General features: G+C 43.3%; 6 protein-coding genes across 6 annotated transcripts; 1 reads left to right on the top strand and 5 right to left on the bottom strand.

Moving 5' to 3' along the window:
• Positions 1-75: 75 nt before the first annotated feature.
• Positions 76-1,009, top strand: IL334_004051 (uncharacterized protein; the record flags this gene model as incomplete). The annotated part of the gene is made up of 4 exons (XM_062935774.1): positions 76-216; positions 562-651; positions 736-822; positions 899-1,009. The coding sequence occupies 4 exons, from the start codon at positions 76-78 to the stop codon at positions 1,007-1,009; spliced, it is 429 nt and encodes a 142-aa protein (XP_062791825.1).
• Positions 1,010-1,275: 266 nt separating this feature from the next.
• Positions 1,276-2,267, bottom strand: IL334_004050 (uncharacterized protein; the record flags this gene model as incomplete). Its single annotated transcript, XM_062935773.1, has 2 exons — positions 1,276-1,404; positions 1,467-2,267. 2 exons carry the CDS (start codon positions 2,265-2,267, stop codon positions 1,276-1,278), a joined length of 930 nt encoding a protein of 309 aa, XP_062791824.1.
• Positions 2,268-3,243: 976 nt separating this feature from the next.
• IL334_004049 (uncharacterized protein) lies at positions 3,244-4,554 on the bottom strand (the record flags this gene model as incomplete). Its single annotated transcript, XM_062935772.1, has 2 exons — positions 3,244-3,259; positions 3,341-4,554. 2 exons carry the CDS (start codon positions 4,552-4,554, stop codon positions 3,244-3,246), a joined length of 1,230 nt encoding a protein of 409 aa, XP_062791823.1.
• A 459-nt stretch (positions 4,555-5,013) lies between these two features.
• On the bottom strand, positions 5,014-5,934 carry IL334_004048 (uncharacterized protein; the record flags this gene model as incomplete). The annotated part of the gene is made up of 2 exons (XM_062935771.1): positions 5,014-5,463; positions 5,560-5,934. The coding sequence occupies 2 exons, from the start codon at positions 5,932-5,934 to the stop codon at positions 5,014-5,016; spliced, it is 825 nt and encodes a 274-aa protein (XP_062791822.1).
• Positions 5,935-8,572: 2,638 nt separating this feature from the next.
• IL334_004047 (uncharacterized protein) lies at positions 8,573-9,365 on the bottom strand (the record flags this gene model as incomplete). The annotated part of the gene is made up of 2 exons (XM_062935770.1): positions 8,573-8,967; positions 9,041-9,365. 2 exons carry the CDS (start codon positions 9,363-9,365, stop codon positions 8,573-8,575), a joined length of 720 nt encoding a protein of 239 aa, XP_062791821.1.
• Positions 9,366-10,083: 718 nt separating this feature from the next.
• Positions 10,084-15,117, bottom strand: IL334_004046 (uncharacterized protein; the record flags this gene model as incomplete). The annotated part of the gene is made up of 7 exons (XM_062935769.1): positions 10,084-10,389; positions 10,450-10,610; positions 10,716-10,872; positions 11,024-11,356; positions 11,412-11,980; positions 12,057-12,522; positions 12,595-15,117. 7 exons carry the CDS (start codon positions 15,115-15,117, stop codon positions 10,084-10,086), a joined length of 4,515 nt encoding a protein of 1,504 aa, XP_062791820.1.
• Positions 15,118-16,567: the final 1,450 nt, after the last annotated feature.

Below are 16,567 nucleotides of genomic sequence, written 5' to 3'. Positions count from 1 at the left end.
AAAGCATCGACAAAGTAAGTTAAATCTTCAACCTAAGCTGTCATCCACACACACTCATAGACATTACTCTCACAGATGCCTACCCGATTCTCCAACACCCGAAAGCACAGAGGTCACGTTTCCGCCGGTCACGGTCGTGTAGGAAAACACAGAAAGCATCCAGGTGGTAGAGGTCTCGCTGGTGGTCAACACCACCACAGAACCAATTTCGACAAGGTTAGTTTATCATAGTCCTAGCTGTCATGCGGACTTGGATCGGTTCTTGGTGATTGTGGAAAGTGGATCACGGGGAATTGGGAATAAGGGGAATACACATAGACGGAATTGAGAATATCGATCAGCTGGCAGAGGGATGCGAGGGACATCAGGAATCAAGCCAGATAGAAAGACAATGAGTGAAGACTATCAATGGTGGTGTTCTGGGCGCAGGAGAGCTGGTCATCAGGTCGATGGGATAATGGATTCATTGGATCCAATGGTGCTATCGATCAATTTGGAATTGCTAGAATCTCCAAAGAGAGGACAGGACGTATGCTGATTCTTTGCTTCTTCTTTCTTCAGTTCCATCCTGGTTACTTCGGTAAAGTTGGTATGCGACACTACCATCTCCTCAAAAACCACTACCACCGACCCACCATCAACCTCGACAAAGTAAGTAAACCTTTCTGCCGGGAATTTGGCTATTCAGGAAACTAGAAATAAGAATGAAGGAACTGACTTTATATAACTGTATAGCTTATCTCTCTCCCCGAAGCAAAGGTTGATGCTCCTGAAGGTTCCGTTCCCGTAATTGACCTTGTCAACCTCGGCAAATTCAAGCTCGTGAGTATACTCTTTTACTTCCCATATCCACATCTTTATATGTGAACCTCGCTGATGTACTGTCCCTCTCATGTAGCTTGGTAAAGGCCGAGTCAACCAACCTTTCATCGTAAAGACCCGATTCGTCTCAAAGTTAGCTGAGGAGAAGATCAAGGAGGCCGGTGGTGTTATCAAGCTCGTTGCCTAAGAAAATTTAGAAACGGTGAAGGGTTTGTTTGGCATTATCTAATGACGTGGATGTTGCAGCCAAGGCATGCAACGTGTACATGATACCTCCAATCACTAGGAGTTCGGACAATTGGTTGAATGGCCAAAACGTGTAAGAAAAGCTCTCAGAACCTCAAGTGGACATGAGCATGCGGAATCGACGAGGGAATGGAGTCGTATTAGAGCCCATGTTGTCGGGTCGTATTAACTATTCTCATCACAAAAAGTCCAAATAGAAGACGGACATCATAACTCGTGAATGATCCTGCTCAACCTTCTCTGCAAATCGACCTTCTCCTCATGATTCAAAGTCTTCTCTGTTCGACCGTCGGGTCTACCCAAGAGGTCTCTCGATGTCTTATCCCCATCGATCAACTAAGAATACTCGTTAGGCCCTGTCCCTTCGGAAGGTACGATGGAAGAGGAGATGTACTTACTCGAACGAAAGAATCGTGAAGACTCTCACTTAAACTTACCTGATCCGTATCTTTATCTGATCTGTTTTCGCTAATAGCTTGATTTTTCGATGGTCTCCTACCACCGAGTGTATTTCCTATGAGTCTAAAACCAGCTTCAGATATCGTAGGTTTACATCTGATTCTAGGCGTCGAAACAATGTTCCTCCTCATGCGGTATGCTTTCGTGTCATCTACCACTTTCGGAATGCGAGATGAAGGCGTTGAGAAATGTTCCATATCCTTACTTCTGCCTTGCTGACGTGTGACTGATGCATTTGAGCGTCTCATCAATTTTGACTTGGACCGTTCTCGGAGTTCTTTAGCCTGCCAAAAGTCATTTACCGTCATGGTTGGATCAAGGTATTTCGAAGTTTCGGATGCTATTCGAGTGATCGGTATAGCACCACCTGCTTTCTTTGATATTTGATCTTGATCAGTCACTTGTTTTGAATATGGATGGAAGCGTTTTCTTTGAGTAGAATTGGATGAAGGCTCTATTGTTGGGATGGGATTCTGATGTGTGGCTAAAAGAGGACTAGATGGCAGTCGTTTAGTTTGGGCGAAGGCGGCTTCATGATCTGATGGACAAGGATGACATGGGAAGACGTGATGAGAAGTAGTGTGTTCAGGAGGGATTGCAGGAGAAGGTGAGAGATGATCGTTTGAATCTAAACACATGCATGCCAAGAGTGCCGCAAGATCGGTATCGATTTCGTCTATAGGAGCGGTGCTTGAAACATAATGGTGAGCTGAATGATTCGAGAAGAACGGGTCGAACATGGATAGAAGGTCGACAGTAACTTCATTCATACAGTTGTGAGTAGGTATGAGAGAGCATTTGTCAAACGAGCGGGAAGTGTCGATGTCGATGTCCATAGGCTGGAGAGCAGAAGAGAGGGGGAAGAGCATGTTTCTCGGCTCATCAACTGTGCAAGCGAAGAGTTTAGCGGCTGTCAGGTGGAAGACACAAAATCACATCGTTAGATCGAGTGAAAAAGAAAGAATACAGAGGTTGGACATTTGCCTCGCCGCATTTTCACCATTCACACATGGTGTGAGTCCTGACAGTAACTTTTGAATTATGGATAACTACCTGTACGCGAGGCTTCTGATAATGGGGTTTCTCGTCATATTGTAACCCCATGTTTGTCTCGATATCGTATTAGGAATATCATGGCTTAGCCATAGAATGTGAACTTGACTTTATATGTGTGAAAAGACTGCACAAACAAGCTGAGCGACGATCTCTTTTACTATCGATAAGAAGAGGAATTTCTGGAATCAAAGGAGTCGTCACGGTAAGGTAGCTGCACAAAAGTGAAACCGATCGAAGGAGCTGGGTGGAGTGATTGAGATGAGGAAGATAAACTACCGGTATCAAGAGGAGATTCAGCGGTGATGTTCATCGCCATTCAGATGGTTGGATCATCCTTCTTAGCTCGTACCAAAGTAGCATTTCTCTTGTCACTTAAATCTGACTGCGCAGGCATGTCAGGCAATATATCTATTTTACTTTATCATATACTGTAAATGTAGACAAACCTGCCACTTTACGATGCTATGCATGGGTATCGTTTTTTGACGATGCAATTGTATATCACGGATATACTTTATGCCACTGGCGAGAACAGTTCGGCTGCTCGTCCCGGGCTACATACAGTCTTTGATACGGAAACGCTGACCCACTGCATAACTCATGTGGGCACGTTTATCCTTGTCACCTTTCTTCTCTGGTAGCTCATTCTGTATCGATGAGCTAAGATTGCTGGGACCTAGAGAGCATCAGCAACAGTTTCATGTTACGACGAGAGAAAATGCTTTGGACCTACTCTACATCTTCCAGCTTTGCTCACAGGCGCTCTGCTCTTTGAGCTTCTCCTTGCGGTTTTCCTGGAATGGGAGGAACAATAGGCACATTACCAGCTTCTTTCATGATCAAGTATGATTGTAGAGTCATACCTCTTTTAGCAGCAGCCATGGTTTGTGCCTTTCTTTCGTTGGCAAGTACTTCTTCTCTAGTGAGAGATATCTTGATTTCTCTGTGACGGTCCCTGTATGAGAGACGGGCAGGGTAGTATGGTCTATTAAAGTTAAATCTTGGGGTGTGAGTCTGATGTACCGGAACTGGTGGATTCATAGCTGAATTGCCATAGCAATCGACATATTGATAAGGCATGAGGGATAGTGGATTCCAAGGTACTTGGTTCCTGCTGTCTTGCTGAGGGCTGGCATTGGGAAGGGAGCTTTGGTAGCCCGTCCTATTTGGCACGTATGGAGTCAAGTCTCGCCACTGCCTTGAGGATGAGGATGATGCCATGGACGACAAGGATGAATCGGCATGAGGTATACAGTGGCTCACAGGTTGCTGTGAGAGGTGTCCCTGGAAAGACGCATTCGGAGATTTACAAGGTTTGCGAGGAAGATCGTACAGAAGTCGATTGGAAGGAGGATTTCGGGTTAAAGATGCTGAAGACGCTGAAGAATCGTACGAAACATTCCCATTTCTCTCTGTGGTGCTGGAAATTGGTTTGAAGACTCTGCTTGGATTTCCCAGAGGAATGAGATTCGTTCCTGTTAGAGGAGGTATACGATTATCAGAAGTAGTAGGTCGATTTACGATTTTTCTGAGCGTCCCTAGATGACCAATTTGGTGATTGATTATTCCATTCCCGCAGGATGACGACACATTGCTTGGCCCCGAGACTTGATTTTGAGTATACATTATATCACTAACATCAGAATTTCCAATCGTTCGAGTAGATAAGGTTCTTCCCAAGTTAGCTGGACTGCCCAATGGTATTTCTCCTTGTGAAAGCGTATCATTGGTAGCAGCCGTACCGTCGAGATCATTTAGGATATTGTCTTGAAACATGAAAGTCGAAGGATCCAGGTCCACCAGAACTCGATAAGGATTCAAATAATGGTTTAGAAAAAGTGAGAAGGGTGATTGGGCATAGGTGATGGTAGGAAGACGATTGTCAGAGCGAGAAAAGAATTCTTCATTTATGTCGATATCCATACCGTCTGACTCGAGAAGATGATGTTCCACAAAAAGAGAGGGTGTCATACTGGCGGAAACTCTGGTAGGATTCAAGATTCGGCATGAGTATGCTATACAAACGATGAAAAGGTAAAGGTATCTTCGCACAAGCATGAAATACAGATTGAAATTGGCACAAAGGATAATATCCATTCACAGTCGTTTGTATGTCGTTTTTTATGAGCCACATGTACAGTTGTATCTTTGATACCGCTTACAATTTCATTTGCTGACTGTTACTCAGTGTGTCCTATAGTTTCCTCAAACCTGTGATGTACCAATCCTCCCAAGCAGGTAACAAAACAATTGTTATACATGTCATCGATTTCTCCCATCCAGTTTTACGTATTCTACAGCTACTTAGCAAACCACGCGTTCATGAAGGGGGTACCAGAAGTCCGGACCATAGAGCAATAAGACCGACATTGCCTATTGAAATTTGTTCAGTTATCGTTCTACAGATGAGTGAAGTGAACATACAAGGCATTAAACCCATCTAGGAACGTGGACTGGAACAGGAATGCCCATCACATTCTCTGATAATTCGAATGGGGTATTCATGTTGTAATCCTCTTTATCAATGATGGATTCATCTGATTCAGAATCGGAGTCAGAATCATTGTCGTCCTCTTGAGTAACACCAACACCAGTACCGGGACTTGTGTTTCTAGGTGTACGTCTAGGTGTACCCTTTACCTTCTTGACTAAGTATGCCATAGCCATTGTGGTCCCTTTACCAGCAATGATTGCACTTTCGATCGTCACGGCGGTAGCACCGATAGACATGGGACCAAGGATGATGTAATAAGTCGCAGCGAGGGTATTGAGTGTAAGGCCGATACTGCTAGCGATTAAAGTGAAGAGTTCGAGTAGGATTGCTTCGTGAGTTAAGGGCATTCCAACGAGTTTAGCGTGTCGAACTAACGCGCCGAGAGACTAGCCAAATTCAGGTATCAGCAATGGAAAGAAGTTGTAAACAGATATCCGAGGATCGCAAGGACCGAGTCACGGTATTCGAAGGGGGATACTTACGACAGCTTGGAAAAGGATGATCGCTGTATGCCCTATGACGACTTCAACCATTTGACCCGTTTTGTAATATCCTATAACGGTAGCAGCCACTCTCGCAGTCTTGGCGGTAGTGGTGGGACCCGAGAGCCATCCCATGGTAGATGCGAATCCAGGGACTTTTGCGGAGGCGGTAGTCAATGCTTTGGTTTTGAGAGCGGTGATACCTGGAGTAGCGACCGAGAGCGAAGCACCGAAGGTACTGATGGCAGCATAACCCAAAGCTGCAGTTCCGGCAAGTTGTAATCCCGTAGAGAAGATTCTTCGCCAGTCGATACCAGATGGTATGAGTCCTCGGGGTATTGGAACCGCGGGTGGAATGTTGGGTCTTGCTGCCATTCTACAACTACAACGATCTGATTATGTTATGAAGGATTGAGAGGGAATTTTTAGAATTCGAATACTGAGAAGGGGAAGAGGTCTTCCATACTGATAAGACGGCATGATTTATAGACTCCCAAGAAGGGTCTTCAGTAACCAGAAATCTAATCAATATAGAGGTATACAGTGAGAATGAGATCATTGGAATATAAAAATGAGATCAATCTGATCCAGAAGGAAATCGGTCTAAACCGAAGTCACTTACGTCTGAGCTCATTTGAGCGATTTTATCATTCTGCTGAGATCATTTAGCAATTACCAAAAAAGGCTTCTCCTTGATCAGCGGATAAACTGATCTCACTTCAAGGTGACGCCGGCCGGATCTCATGGACTCATTTCATGTAATACTACTCGAGTATTAAACCGAATAGTCAGCTCTTGAAATGTCATTCCGCTGGGTACTCTCCTCCCCGTGCTTCCCGTGTTCCTGATCAACCCCTAATTCCCCATCTTCACCTCCACCTACTTGGTTCACCGATGCTGGTCTTAGACTATATGTGAAAGTGTACAAAGATAGTAGTCTTACTCTGTACATGATTAGCCCATTAGCATTGTAGTGATCTCCACTTTCCATTCTCCCCTCCATGACAGTCCTCCATTGACGATGGGAGTCCAATGCCTCTGGAAACATAGTTGTGACTATGAGGAGGGGGATTCTCCTTGTGATATTCCAGCCTGTGAAGAGCCAGTGATTATGTGGAATATCACAGAGAATAAGGCTAGCATGGTGGATACAGTGGTTGAAGGACGCCAATACGCTGATGCTTGTCAAAAGCACAAATGCGGGTATGTAACCATTTTATCTATCTGATTGTCCCTTCCTTTCATCTGAGATGTACCCCTTTATTCCCCATGTCTCTTCTTATGAGGTCTGACGAATCATGAAACCAGATATCCAAATTGTCTCTCAATGCAAAGTCAAAAGAATCCATTGTTCTGCGATGAACACATCAAGTTTGATTGCGTCGGATGTAATCAACAAAATCTCGACTCAGTCTTCCACGGAGCGAATGCACATCAGTCCAAATCCGAAAAGAATTTGAGGTGTCGTGAATGTAAGGACGAAAGTAAAAATCAAACTTTGAGAAACAAGAGATCTGTTTGCAAGAGAATAAGACTTCCGGTAAGGCGATCCACTTTGATGTTAGGTACCCTTGTTGACGTCGGACCGTTTCACTGATTATCTTGTTTAATACAATGCCACCAATTAGACTTACAAACAACCCGAAACAATCTTTATAGCCACACCCTTAGAAAGCCCAGTGACTGTGAGTGATCTCTGAGCTACATATCCGGGTTTGGAAACAATGCTTAGACAGAGCGGTTAGACGCTCTCAACTGCAAGTAATCCCATTCCTGACAACTCAGCAACAGTGAGTAGCTGATGACAATATCAGAATGAAGACTTACTTTAATTACACGGACCAGGGCGATCATCTGGATCATGATTCTAAAATACGAAATGACATACTTGCTCAAGTATATACCGACGGGTTCCTCACATATGCCTCGAGGTTGCTAAAAAATTTGAGATCTCATACGCCTAACATCAAAGGGCTCAACCACTCCGAGACGGGTCTGAATGATTTGCGTTATGCGGTGAGTAATGCTTCTATACCTTGACATGAATATTCCTCATTCACCTTAATCAGTCGGATGATCTTACTGACAAGGTTTATATCTTCTATATCCACGTAGTTATCTAAAGCAACGATACGAAAGCTGATCTTGATCCGACCAGACTCACTTTCGGATGGAAGTTCCTTTTCTATCGGATCAGAAGATGAACAAAGGAAATTTGATGCTCAGATAATTCAAAAAGCATGGAGCAATCTATTTCCTGATTTTGGATCAGATAATCATGATGAAGACATTCCACAAATCGATGAAGTGTCATTCTCAATGAACGTAAGTATTCTATGAGCTCCGAGTTCCTGTCGTCTCAAGATTTGACAGTTTCAGCTGATCATGAAGACTTGATGTGCAAAGGATCGACCGGCCGGATACGCAAGAGTCTATCGATCAAAACCCACGAAATTCGAAGCGGTGGTCGAGATTCCGAATACGATTCGATATCTTACCACTGAGAATGAAATTAGCAAATTCTATGGAACACTCAGAGACAAATTTTTGGAGCTGTGTCAGGAAGAACCTCAAATTCAAGTGGAAGTCCTTACTTTAAGAGAAATGCAAGATAAGATGTATGCGGATCTAAACGTAAATCGAGATAAGCGTGTGGCAGATCTGTTAAATAGTGCTGGTCCATCTTGGCAGTTTAGTGATCCAGATAGTAGTGGCACTGCAAGTTTTTTATAATGTTACGTGCATGATCCTTACGATATATCTATATAGATAAGGTCTCTTCCTATCGCAACCATATCGGATTGTCAATCCAAGCTATACATGTTCACTTTTTTCGGTGCTTCCTCGCTTTCCGCCATGCTTTGGTGTTAGCTTCTTTGTCATGGATTCTGTTGTCCATATACTGTTCATATGTTAATCTTCTTCTTCTAGCAGCTGCTCTTTGTATCCGTTCTCTATTTGCACGACCGTTCTCTTTTCCTTCCTCGACAGTACGAGAACGAGATTTTGACATTTACGCTTTTTTCGCTACCTTTTGGACTCCAACGGGAGATGCTTTCATTGGTGAAGAGGGAGGAAGCCTTCTAGCTAGCATGGAATCGAAGGACGTGGTGTCGAGTACGTCGTAACATGATTCCGCCACAGTTCCTGCACCTCCGATAGGCGAAGAAGGTTCGAATCGACTAAATTCCTCTTCTTCCCCAAGTCGATCAGAGTACATTGGGTGATGGTTGACAACCGTGTCTGTTGAGCGGGAGGTAGTTTCTCTCCCAATGTTAGATGAGGGAGTCAGGGTGTCAGCGCGATCATTATGGCTAGACTTGATAGCTTTCATAGGTTGGGGGAAATGAGGAGGTAGATCTCGGATCCGCGGCTGGTCGCCCAAAGGTCTCTGCGAAGAATAATCTTCTGGAAACAGCACATTCGAAGTCAATGATCCAAACTCAAGCTGATAATATAGTAGTCTACTAGCGTAACTCACCCGAAGTACTGATCCTAGAATTCTCTGATCTCGCCTTTGATTTCTTCTCAAGTTGAGCTTGCCTAGATTTGATAGCAGCTTTCTTCAATTCTTTCATTCTTTGATCCAAAGTATCTTGTGAATTTACAGTACGAGAATTATGCCACCCTACTCTCTTACCTTGAGGTGAGTAACACCCGAAGGGTCTACCTTCCGAATCGAGGATTCGATTTTTCTGAGCTTTGAGCTGACGGCGTGCGTTGGATGTGGATGGCAAAGGGGGAAAGTAGTGCTGTGATGACTTGAATTCTCTGGTGAATGTATTGATCGTTGAGGAATAGACCATGCCGCTCGTGGTGGAATCGAAAGGATGGGAGAAAGAAGTAAAGAACCCAAAGTGAACAAAGGGATTGAATGTGTGTGAGAATATATGATTATATTGCTCCGTATTCAGTTTGAACAGGAGTCGTACACTACTGTATGTAAGAGTCGTGTGTAAGGTTACAAGCAAGACAAGACTTATTGTTGATGTTGACAGATGAAAAAGCTGATCCATAGTTGATGATCCAATGATATATATTCACAAGTGAGATGTCGAGCAAGCAATCCCAGTCAGGGATGTGTGTGCATGAGTACTGTCTTCACTCTTTGCGTTACAGCTCCCCTTCCTCCTGCGCATTGACCTCCCCTCTCACTGCCTGTCAAGTCACACTTTCCTAAAAGGTGATCAGTGCACATGAAACACAACTGATAATTCATTCGTGTAGATGAAGACCTCAACAACTTTGGTCGCAGCTTTGATCCATCGATGAGAATGCAAGACATGAAAGTTGACTGGCCGGAAAGTTTGAGTGATGTGTTTTGCGAGATAACTGGACGACATGTTTGTGTGTGCGTGTGTGTGTGTGTGTGTGAGAGTAAACGCCATTTGCGCATGGACCTCCTATCAACACTATTGTATACAGATGTCTTAACGCCGGATGTAAATCATATTATAGTATTTCATTCTTTTGTAAGTATATACAACTATTATTTCGTTATTACTATCTTCATTATTATTATCGTTATTGTTGAGAGTGTTGTGGTTGTTGTTGTTCATCGTTTGCAGAAGTACGTTTCCTCTCTTCCCATTCTTTTGCCCATTCTTCTCGTTCAAATTCGTCATAAGCATCTTTGTTGTCCAACCATCTTTCTTGAACATCTCTAACATCATTGCCCTTGGTTCCCCCTGACGAGGACATAATGGAACCGAATAACGCTTGGGTGTTGATAGAATTTGCCCCTTCATCTTCACCTTCACCATGTGGGATGAAAATATATCCAGTCATTTTATCCACCAACCTGACTAAATTTAACATTGAAGATTTATCCTACGAACACATCTTTATCAGCTATGCTGCCATTCGAATGTCGACGCGTAGCTGACTCACCTCAACTGCCAAAGTCTCGAAACCAACTAAACCAAAATCATCTACCAGTTCAACCATCGCTTTGTTCAATTTCCCGAATTTAGCTGCTCGTGGTTCAGAATCTAATCTAGCGAGGAGATAAGATAAATCTTGAACTTCGGTGTAGTAGCTCAGGTCGAAAGCTAGAGTGGAAAATTTGTCAGCGAATATTTTCCTAGTGAGATTGAGAGGCATTTCTTGAATACTAGTAGAGAGATTGGTTGAACTCAGATGAAACCGATACTCACGCAACTCGCCATAAGTAGATAACAAATCAATCTTGCTCAAAACATTCACATGAGGCATCTCCAGTTGAAGCATTGCTCGTAAAGCTAGTAATACGACAGAGATGAATTTGGAGGCGTCGGTAATGTAATGTGCGTCACTGAGATGAACGGCGGCAAGCTGGGGATGACAAAGCAGGGTTAGTATGGTATGATCCATCGCAGGATAAGGAGTGATGAGGCAAGCGGGGTAAGGGCAGAAATGTCATTGGATGGAAGTAGTAAAACAGTCGATGTGGGATAGTGACGGTAATTGAAAGGGCACCACTCACTCTATAATCCAACTTTCCTAATTTTTCCAAAACGTTCTTCAGTGAATCATGATTGGTCCATAATTCAACTTGACCAGGCGTATCAAAAACGACATAACCATTTCCATTATCATTTTCCAAAACTTCATCCAAACGCTTTATTAACCAATCTAAATTCTGTTCCAAGTATTCAACACAATACAACATTGCACCATTTGGACCTAAACCAAATTCCTCCATGACCGAATCCAAGTCTATTAACTCCGTAATTGATATATCACATGGATAAGGTGGGTTGGTAACTGCTGGATCCAAATTGATTATATGGATTGGTCTTTCGATTGCTGTGAAAAACTGAAAATCAATATCTATTATTAAAGCTTCTTGGACGACTGCTATGAACACTCACCTGGTGTAATCCATGACAATAAGTGGATTTACCTGCACCTGGAGGTCCAGTGACTAATTGACCGAAAGCCGATTTATGACTAACTTTTGGGTCGGGCAAGTTGTTTAATGAAGTCATTGTTGATGGATGTTCCGCTGTAGGTGGAGAAGGGAATTCGTCAAAGAAACTGACTGCAGCAGAATGTCGATGTTCTTGTCCTGGTATAGGTGAAAGCTCTGCTCCTTCACCAGTATATCTATGTGGCGATAAACCTAATGAGTAGGTGTTGGGAGGATGAGCTGATAACGAGTAATTTCTGAACGATGATGGTGCCAAGTTTCGTTGTCTGGTAGGTGATGCTGTCGGTGATGATGATAAAGCAGAATTATTAGGAGTGATTCCAAATGTTCCAGGCGACAATGGCGCATGAGGTCTTGAGTTTGAAAGGCGGCGTTTCCCGTCAGGCGTGATTTCCGTATCATTAGTGGCGGTGGCAGTATCACTAACAGTGGCAATATTCTCTTGCCTTGCTTGTGCCTGTGCTTCAGTCAGATTTCGAATGGTATTTTGAGATTGTGGAAAAGGGAATTCTGTTTTTTCGCGACGCATATATATTAGCTTTCATCGTTTGACAAGTGGATGGATTGTAAGTAGAACATTACTCACCACGACCTTCAGATAAGATGGGCATCATAGTCTCATGCGTTTCATGACTCATTTCATCTCTTTCATCTAGATCTGAACCCGACCCTGAATTTATCGATTCTGGGGTTATCGGTCTGTTCACCCAAGGAGCCATCAATCTCTGTTGAATCCTTGTTTCACCTGAACTTGATGCCATTTGATCCAAGTAGCCCATATAAGGTTGTTGTACTTGTGAGTTACCCGTCATGTTTGGGGTGGTAATTTCAGCTGTCGAATCGGAACCTTCTGAAGGTCTGCGACGTTGGTCCTCCTCTATAATTTGACCATCCCTTGATGAGTTCAAATCATACCCTAATCCAATGGGAGTCATTGATCGGGGCAGAAATCTAGGTAGAGCAGGATGATTACTTGAGGGGGCATATCGATCTGGTATAGGTGTATTCGAGAATGATCCATTCCTGTCTGCAGGAGTACGGAAGAAAAGACCCTATATCATGTTAATAAAATTAGCTTAGTTTAAGAATGAAATAGGAAGAGCTATTAAGGATATACAACGTACCTGGAATTCCCTGTCATCTGGAGTCTGATGTGGACTACCTTCACTTGGAGTCTCACTTAATCTCCCTTTTCTTTCCGAGATCGGCGTGGTTCTAGCTGAATCCCCACCAACTCTACTCCAACCTTCCGAAGCATCGGTATAAACAGTCATCTTGGATCTAGCGGAATCTTGGTGGTTAACGATTGGTCTTTGAACTTCTAAGAAAGCTGCACGAGATGCTGTTCTAGGTGAAGGCATTGTCGAGATTGGATAATCCAGTGGTGGTGAAGATAGTCTTTGTTTCATTACGGATTCAGGCGAATTGATTGACGATTTAGGTGGTATCGGTACTGATCCTCTTGAGCCTGCTGTTGAGCCAAATTTAGCTGCTGCTCGGACATGATCACCTGTATTTGGTCTGTCCAACAGAACAGCTCTAGTAGGACTGAATTTCTGTTGTTGTTGTTCCAAAGCGCCAACACTCGCTGCTCTACTCCTTCCTATAGCTTCTTCCAAAGCTGTTTTTCTCCTAGGTCCATCAGATCTAATCGATGTTGACGAGGCAGTAGGCGATAGAGCTGAGGAGATCGAGGTTGAAGTTGAAGCGGAGGAGGGGACGGTCGAGTCTCTTAACGGTTGATATGACGTCGGACCTTGGACAGGAGATTGAAAAGCTCTCTTCGTCCTTGCCCGTTGTTGTTGTTTAGCTAAGAAAGCTCTAGCGGTAGCTGAACCACCATCTGATAAGCGCGATTTTGTAGGTGTTCGAGGTGAGAGCGCTTCAGTGTTGGGCAAAGGTGCAGTTTTAGGTGAGACTTGTTCTGCTTTCGCTTCTCCTTCACTGATTTGTTCTTTGCCTTTTGGTTCATGTTCATCATTAGATGAGATAGCTAATCCGATTTCTTCAGTAAAAGGTATGAATGGGCCTGATTCAGGTAAGATAGGTGATATATCATCTTTTGGTATATCAGGAAGAGGTTTTGATAGATTCAACGGAGCAGGTGGTTTGAACGTCCCTTCTAATCTCGATCCCCGTGAAGGAGTGCTTCTTGAAGCTCCTTTGGTAATGATCACTACTCCACCCCTATCAACTCTATCAGCCACTGAGGGTTGTTTGAATTGCAGGGTTCTCCCTGACGGTATAGCGGAAGTCGGATATCGAGATTCGGTTGTAGCGAAATTGGCAAGAAGTGGATCATTCTGATAGCTGGGCATGTCATTTGTGAATGGCATTGACGTTGATCTTTTTCTTGCTGGTTGTGGTCGATAAAATGGATCATTCTCTGTTGGTACTGAGAATCGTTGTTGTGGAAATGTACCATAATCTTTTGAAGATACAGCCGGGGGAACGAAACCATAACCTTTCGGTACACCGGTTTTCTGTCTTTCTCCCCCATTGGGATATGAGAAACTCGATTTGTTTCCTCGTTCCGACTCGTTTCTAGTCATTGACGATTTCCTTGAATTGCTCCATCTCGAAGTAAATGATGCTGATCTTTTCCTGATGGAGGAAGAAGGAGTTAAGATATTAACCAAAGAATTACTTCTACTTCTACTACTTCTTTCTTTACTTCTCGCTCTGACATTTCCTATTATCGGTGCACCTGGTGGAGGAGCTGTACTTCCTAAACTTAAACTTCTTCCTCGCCTTTTGATCATGTTAGCCCATTCTTCTCTTTCTTGTTCTCTTGCTTTTGAGTTTTCCAGTACTTTCTCATGATCCACGTAACTTCCACTCTCCATACTTAGTCTTTTCTCTTGCTCCTCTTCAGGTGTAACGGGTGGAGTTATCTCATGCGGTAGTAAAGTTGGTCTTGGTAAAAGAAACATATCGCACATCGTAGGTACAGCCCATCTTCTACTTTCTGCTCTATACATATGGGGGTTACGGTTTTTCGAAGGTCTAGGGGCTGACACAGCTCTTTGGCGACGCTGAGATTGGGATAATAATGGTTGTGATCGGTGTATAGGATGTGATGGGATTTGTCGTTGCGTTGATTGAGCTTGGGGATGTATTTGTGAATGGGCTTCATTGTCATTCATCGAAGCTCTTAGTTCCCTGTTCAATGGTGAGAACAGCATACTTGGGGCGGCTAAACCAGTAGGTACAGAAGATGAAGAAGGTAATCTTTCTGTTCTGGTCATATCTAAATCCGATAATGATCCATAAGAAGGTGACTTTGCCAAAGTTCCAGTTGGTCTACGTGGTAAAGGCAACAACTTTAATCCGCCGCCATAAGTACTTGAATAAGTATTCATTGGAGTTGGTGTAGGTCTAGGGAAAGGTTGTGAATTACTTGGTCCAGCAATGGGTGCATTTCCATTATTGTTTGGATTTGAATTCGAGTTGGAGAAGACATTACTGAATATATTGTTGGAAATGGATTTTTGTGTGATGGGTGATAACCCAATGCCACTTTGTCTAGTAGGTAAATTTGGTCTTTGTCCTGCATTATAAGGTATAAACCATTCATCTTCATTTGGGATTGTATCATATGTATTACGAGATCGAAGTTTACCGAAAACTGATGATTGCCTTTCCATCTTGAGGATGATTCGGTAGTCCTAGAGAATGGGAGAGGACTGGGAAGAATCGGGCTGTGAATGCAGATAGAGATGACTTGGGGCAAGGCTAAGAAGACGAGATGACGGAGTGGATATGCGATCTGAAGTGAGCTGGTGATCCTTCTGATTGTGATTGTAACGAACCAGGGAGGGTTGAAGCTTCAGCTCACCTCTATATCTATCCCTGTAACAGGACTTGACCTGTGTCCTCTATGTCGTCCTTTCGTCCTCTGATCAGATCCGGCACTGGATCCGTCTCTGGCCAAACCAATAAAGCCGGAAAATGGGAACTATCAGGTTGAGTACTATAGATGTGAGAGGACAACAAAAATCAAGGGTGCTTTGGGTCGATTGACTGATTGAACGTTGTGTGTCGTCGTTGCTTTTTTGAAAAATATCCAAGCCCAAATAATTGTGATTTCCCTTCTGATTTATGGGATAGAGAGCCTCGTGCGATGTATAGACTGCTTTATTTTGGTACTACGGGTATCTTTGAAAGTTCCTTGTTCCTCTTTTTGCGTTTAGTCTGGTTTCTCTTTGAAGCTATGCTATGATCGTAATGTTTTGAAACGCGTCAAAAATCCTTTCTTCGATATGAATGATTCTTTGCTTCTGGAAGAGTTGTTTTGGAAGGTATTGGGAATGATCTTTCAGCAACTGAAAGAGTAAGTACGCTTTGTCCTCCTTTGATATATCACTTTCACAATCATCTTTTGATCGTCATCACCACCCCTTCGATGTCCCGTTGTTGCAGTGTGCGGTGTGCGGTGTGTGCTGATGATGTTCGGCGTGTCAAATATTGGGATAAAAAAGGTACGAAATTGGCTCGTGCAGAGTTTAGGTGAAGGTGAAAGGGTAAAATATCATTTAAGGTACTTTATTAATTATCGGTGGCACACTCCGCTTGCACTTTTTTCTATACTCTTCATGTGCTCAAGAGACGAAAGACGCGTTTGAAAAGGAGAGAAAGGAAAAAAGTCTAATTGTGATCGGGAACTTGATCCTATTCCCGAAATCAAAAGGGTATAAGGGGCTAGACTCTGCGAGGGGGGATTGCAAAAGACTTTACGATGACGCATCATTCTCCTTCTTATAGAGAACGGAAAGTAATCTGGGCCCTTGAACGTGGGATAAAGGAGAACTCCACTTCTGACGGGCCGTAGTGTAAGTTTAATGTGGAGCGTAAATGAAGTTTTATAATGGGATCTCTGATCACCTCGAGTCTTGTCAAAAATTGAGGAATAGCACAAGATTGATAGATACGAGTATAAGAGCAAGATGGGATGGCCTGGAAAGTCCGGACTTGTACCTCGCAACCTTAGGAAAGATATTAAGCTACGGATGATAATGAAAAAAGGCTAAACTCAGATTTGATCAAATTAGTACCTGGGTACCTGGTAAATCAGGTTCGAAAGAGAGATTCCAAATT

This window comes from Kwoniella shivajii, chromosome 5 (assembly GCF_035658355.1).
Source record: "Kwoniella shivajii chromosome 5, complete sequence".
NCBI lineage: Eukaryota > Fungi > Basidiomycota > Tremellomycetes > Tremellales > Cryptococcaceae > Kwoniella > Kwoniella shivajii.
The sequence above is the reverse complement of the archived record's forward strand: the minus strand, read 5'-3'. Positions and strand labels throughout refer to the sequence as shown.